Source organism: Micromys minutus (assembly GCF_963924665.1).
Source record: "Micromys minutus genome assembly, chromosome: 10".
NCBI lineage: Eukaryota > Metazoa > Chordata > Mammalia > Rodentia > Muridae > Micromys > Micromys minutus.
The window spans coordinates 63,085,346-63,090,793 of NC_137979.1; the positions used below are offsets into that span (position 1 = coordinate 63,085,346).

The 5,448-nt window shown below is 55.7% G+C and overlaps 1 protein-coding gene across 1 annotated transcript; it reads left to right on the plus strand.

Annotated features, from left to right (window-relative positions):
* Nucleotides 1-1,359: 1,359 nt before the first annotated feature.
* TMEM235 (transmembrane protein 235) lies at nucleotides 1,360-5,175 on the plus strand (the record flags this gene model as incomplete). The annotated part of the gene is made up of 4 exons (XM_080924431.1): nucleotides 1,360-1,531; nucleotides 2,841-2,921; nucleotides 3,420-3,557; nucleotides 4,934-5,175. The coding sequence occupies 4 exons, from the start codon at nucleotides 1,360-1,362 to the stop codon at nucleotides 5,173-5,175; spliced, it is 633 nt and encodes a 210-aa protein (XP_080780557.1).
* Nucleotides 5,176-5,448: the final 273 nt, after the last annotated feature.

Consider the following 5,448-nt stretch of genomic DNA (forward strand, 5'->3'; position numbering starts at 1 on the left):
AGTCTCCCTTTCATCCTGCCTTGGGAGGGCTGCCGCTCTCTGAACACCCATTGGGTTCTTATCTTTCCCAGATCATTGGGCCACTGGCTACCACCTGGCTCCAGCACAGGGCTGTCTGTGGGTCCATGCCAGATCTGTCACACAGCAGATGCTGCCGCGGATGGTTTGGTGCACATGTGAAGAGACAGTCTCGCAGCGTACGGGAAGACTTCTGTGCTTGCTTCAGTTCTTGTCTCAGTGGCTGAATTCCACTTGAAATATTGTTTTAATAACTTCACTAAAATTGCTTTTTATCTCTAGGCCACATTCCTCAAGCCAAGAGCTTAGCAGAGAGAAATATATATATTACAGGGAGACCCAAATAATCCAAGAAAGGGCTTAGCTGACTGCAGTGTCAAAGCTCTGGTGTCCAAGAAAGACTACCTCTGGCCCTCCTCTGTAGGTTCTGACCATCCCATGGGCAGTGATCCAGGGGCCCTTCCGTTCTCCAAAATGTGACTCAGCTCATCCAGCTTCAGCTGCCTGGATTCCTCCTGGGCGAGGCCTCTTCCTGCTCCTTTGCCTCTCCTACCATTAGCATCTGACTCCTGTCCTCCAGGGGTCTGTATGTGTGCCCTGAAAATGAGTTACACAGAAGCAGTGCTATTTCTCCCTGCTGTGGGGAGCTTATCCCACTGGCCTTCAGGACTAATGGAAACCAGAGCCCCAGGCTGAGATGTGTCACACCCTGAGTCTTTTCTAAATGTGCGCGGAGGGCTCTGTCTACCACCCATCCCCCTCCACAAACCTCCATTCTTCTAGGAGCTATTGGTGCAGTGGTCCAGCTGCTGACTGCTGCTGCACATCCTTGGGGGAAGGAGGAGGAGCATCTTAGACTCACCTCTGATCATCTTCCCAAACACCGCACAGCACCATGCCTAGTTTGTGACATAATTGGGATTTGAGCCCAAATCTACTGTCTCCAGCTCTGCCATGACCTGAGATTTACCCCTCTTCCCTTGCTGCGTGACCAGCACAGAAAGGTAATAGATACATTTCTTTGCAAACTTGGCCACTCACATGGTGGCAGAAATGCAGTGGTGGCAAAAGAACCTAGGGCAGTGTCTCTCCCATGCCCCTACCCTCCACCTACCTCGGCTTCCTACCAGCCTGCTCCACGACACCCCTCCCATGCCCTCTCCTGCTGATGCTCCCGCCCTCCCATCGCCTAAACCCTTCCTAGCCTGCTTCATTTCAGTCCCAAACCCTGACTGTTCCCAGCCCACAGTTCTTCATCTCCCTGCCGCCCTGCGCAGCCAGTCCCTAGCTCCTCTTCCCACTCGGCCCTGCATCCGGAGCGCTTCTGCCCGACTTCCTCACATGGCCCTGCTAGCCGCGTTGCTCCTGAGCGCAGCCCTGGGCGCCTTACTCAGTTTCGCGCTGCTCGCTGCTGCGGTCGCCAGCGACTACTGGTACATCCTGGAGGTGGCGGCCGCTGGCCCGGACGGCGCGCAGCTCTCCTCGCATTCCGGGCTCTGGCGCACCTGTGAAGGTGAGCGACACCCAGAGACCCCTTGGTCCCGCTTCCCTTCCACCTTGTCTATTTCAACTCCCGCTTTCCTATCTGCTCCCCAGGGAGTCTCTCAGTTCCCTCCTCTCAAGTTGCTGGGGTGTGGAGGTTTTGGGGAAGAGGGATCCTGCTAAGGGACAGGCTGCTGCCATCGTGCCATTGCTGGAAAGTGGGGGGCTGACACCATACTTCCTTACATTCTGAAGAGCTTTTCTTTAAGGCCTGGCTGAGAAAAGTTAGGGTGTCATTGAGAGACGACAGGTCCGGTGAGCCATGAACCTGCTCCTTGTTTCTGAGTCACTTGATAGTTTGTACCTCCTTAGCATTTCTAGGTCTAGGTGTCTCCATGGGGGTCAGAGGAACAAGAGCACCAGAGGCTGGGTCCCAGCTGCCAGGACTCAGTCACTGCTTTCTGCCCCTCCTGCACACGTGACTCCTTCCTGGAGGAGGGGCTACGGGCTGAGGAGGGGTAGGAAGCACAGGCGTGGATCGAGGATCGCTAGGACCCCAAAAAAGTCCGAAGGCCCTTATCCAGGTGACCGGGGCTGGTGTCTCCTAAGTCAGGCTCCCTGCTGCCCCTCAAGGCCTCCTTCTCACCAACCACAGCCTGATGCTTCCCTTGCAGCAGGGTGTCAAGAGTGTGACAGGGTGTGAACGCATGGTACTTAGGTGTGAGGAACTATAAAGTCATGTGAATATGAGTGGCAAAAATGAAGACATGATTGTGTGAATGTGTGTGTGTGTGGTTGTGACTGTGTGCATATGTGCATGCACAGCTGTGAGCAAACTTGTGTGTGTAAGCAAATGTGTGGTATGATGGTGGCTTCCTCTGTGTGCTGAGGAGGAATGATCAAGCTGTTCCTCTACCTGATAAAGACTTCTTACCTGTGTGTCTTTGACATGCACACATGCATGTGTAGGTGCTTATGTGTGTGTCCTTGGCATACATGCATGTGTATGTGTACACGTGTGTGTGCTTGGCATACATGCATGTGTAGGTGTTTATTTATGTGTGTGGTTATGTGTAAGGACCAGAGAGCCCATATAACACGAGTCAGGAAGGCTCCAGAATGTAGCATCTCCTATTTTGGAGACTCAATCTGGGCATTTCTGAATGTTTGAGATTTTAAACTCACTTTCCCGTAGGTATGGCCTTCTGTGGCCCTTAACTAAATAAGGTCTAGTCTCTAGTCCCATTTGGAGCCATAACCCTGAGTTTCAAGAGTTAAACTGGGTCCCAAGGCTGTGGTACCCATGTTTGCCCAGCCCCCATTTGTGTCTTGGCTTTCAGGGCAGAACAGCTGTGTGCCCCTGATTGACCCGTTTGCCGGTGCCAGCCCGGAAGCTTCTCCCTCGATACAGCACCTGCTCTGTGAGTCTTGGGGCAGTGCCATCTCTGATTCTTCAGGCAGGTCTGGGACCCAACCAGCCCAACACAGCCCACAAATTGCTTCTGAAGCTCGGGCCCAGGGGAGTTTCCATCGTAGCCCCATGACCACATATGCCAGAGCCCCAGCCTGCTCCATCCTCCCCGTACCTCCGTTCCTTCTCAGTGGAGCCTACCTCTGCCTTTGAGGATGTGAACCACTTCAGAGCATGACCGGATCTCCTGGGGCCCACCAAGTCCCCTTCTGGACTCGCCAACTTTCAAGTTGGATGACGATCGACAACCAACTCTCCCTGAGGCCTGAGGGTGGAGAGGGAGGACATTGACGTCCTCCCTCATCCTGGCTTCAGGAAGCCTGTACCAGAAAGGGGTGGCCACCGGGAGGGCCTAGTAGTCCCTGGGGAGATAGATATTGGCTTGAACCTCTGCTCCTGTGACCGGAGCAGGTGACGGCATGGCTATCTTTGGCCCTTCTTCCCACAGCCCTGCATCGCGCCGTCATGGTAGTCTTGCCTCTGAGCCTCGTCCTCATCGTGTGTGGTTGGGTCTGTGGCTTGCTCAGCTCCCTGTCCCAGAGTGTCCCTCTGCTGCTGGCCACTGGCTGCTACTTCTTGCTAGGGGGTGAGTTGGAGGAAGGGTCACCCTAAAGTGGGGACCTCATTCATATGATCCCACCCTGGTCCCTAGTCCCCTCTGAGCAATGGACAGCTCACCACCTACCCCCAAGGCTGACCCAGTGCCAGGGCTTCTGGCTGGGGTCCGGATACACAGGAGCACCAGAGTGGGGCTTGTTGGCCTGGGACCAGGTTCTCCATGCAAGAATGGTTCTGTGGACAGATGTTTGTTAAAAGAAGACAGAACAGGGCAACCAGGGCCATAATGTCCTTGGCCCCTTACCTCTCTAACCCTCGGCTAAAACCAGCCACATACCAGACCGAGCTCCCTTTAGGGTCACTTTAGCAGGCTAGAGACCCAAGACTTCCAGAGCCGGAAGGACACTGGTGCTGGGGTCCCCTTGAGTAACTTGGTACTGTCTGTCCCAGCCACCTAGGCTAGCTGTCATCAAAGGTGTGCAGGTGGCTGCACAGGGGTCAGTCCTCAGCAGCTTTTATCTCTGGGGCTAGGTTTGTGCTGGTCTGTCACTCAGGCCCGTTGACTCTCCTGGCTGTGACCACAATGATGAGATTTCCCAGGGCAACCCCTTCCCAGGCAAGCCTGCTTCCCTACAGGGGGTGCTGCGCTCTTCAAGAGACCTTTGTTAGGAGTGGAATGCATCTGAGATGGGGAACTCACAGCTATGAACTAATGAAGCAGACATTCAGACCCAGGTCTCTAGAGAAGGAAACCAGGGTAACCAAAGTATCTGCCACCCGGGACACTGTGAGTGAGAGATCCAATTAAGAAGCCACGGGAAACCACCACAGGGAGCCACTGACAGCCACAGTGGGCTAGGATTATAACTGAGGAACTTCATGGAGACTCTATGCATTTCTTTCATTGTGAAGACACCACACAGATAGAGAGTCAGAAGGTAACTTCTGGGTGAGGCTGACCCCGCCTTCCCGGGCAGAGGGAAGTGAGGTGAGAGACTGGGGCCAAGATGTCAGGAGAGGCAGGTGGGTGCTGAGCCAGCCCTACCTCTCCCGGAGAACATGCACTGCGATGCTTCACACCCTTCTCCAGATTAAACCTGTGGCTTCTGCTGCAGGCAGTTAGAAATGCACCCCACCTCACCCCAACACTGCCCAAAGGCCGGGGTGGATGGAGGCCAGATAGTGCAGGCTGCAGGGCTGTGCCTTTTTCTGACTTAACTGAGTCCTGGGGCTGTTGGCAGGGGGTTTGGTTGGGTGAGGTCTTGGGGTGGAGGCTGTATCGGAACCCCCAACACCACCCTCAGTGCCTGTCCTAGGCCAAAGGTGGTATTTGGGAGGGGAGAGGAGACCTAAAGCTGAGTCTCCGGGTGGCACTGAGCAGTCTCGCCACCCTTCTCTCCCCAGGTGCCCTGACCCTGGCGGGGCTCAGCATCTACATCAGCTACTCGCACCTGGCATTTGTGGAGGCCACCCGCCTGTATGGCTTACAGCATGTGCAGAGCGTGCGCATCAGCTTCGGCTGGTCACTGGCCCTGGCTTGGGGCTCCTGCGCCTCCGAGGCGCTCAGTGGCGCCTTCATGCTCGCAGCCGCCCGACTCCTCTACCTGAGCCGGCGCCCAGGAACGCCCCACTCTGTGATCCTCTGAGTCCCAGTGTGAAGGGTGGTGGGGAGAAGGCAGCCTTGGGCACCCTTGACATTTGCCGGGGTCCTGGCTGGGAAGGGGCCCTGGGGATGGCCTGTGGCGGAGGTGCTCATTCCCACTCCATGTGGACACGGGAAAGGCAGGTGGGCAGCCGGAGCCTCTGGTCACGAGCTCTCGATGGTGCAGTGTGGTGGGGGTGCTTTGGGGTTCTGTGTGTCCAGGAGGTGCTCTTGCTCTGAGGGATGTAGCCCATTCCAGCCTAGGGAGTTGAGACCG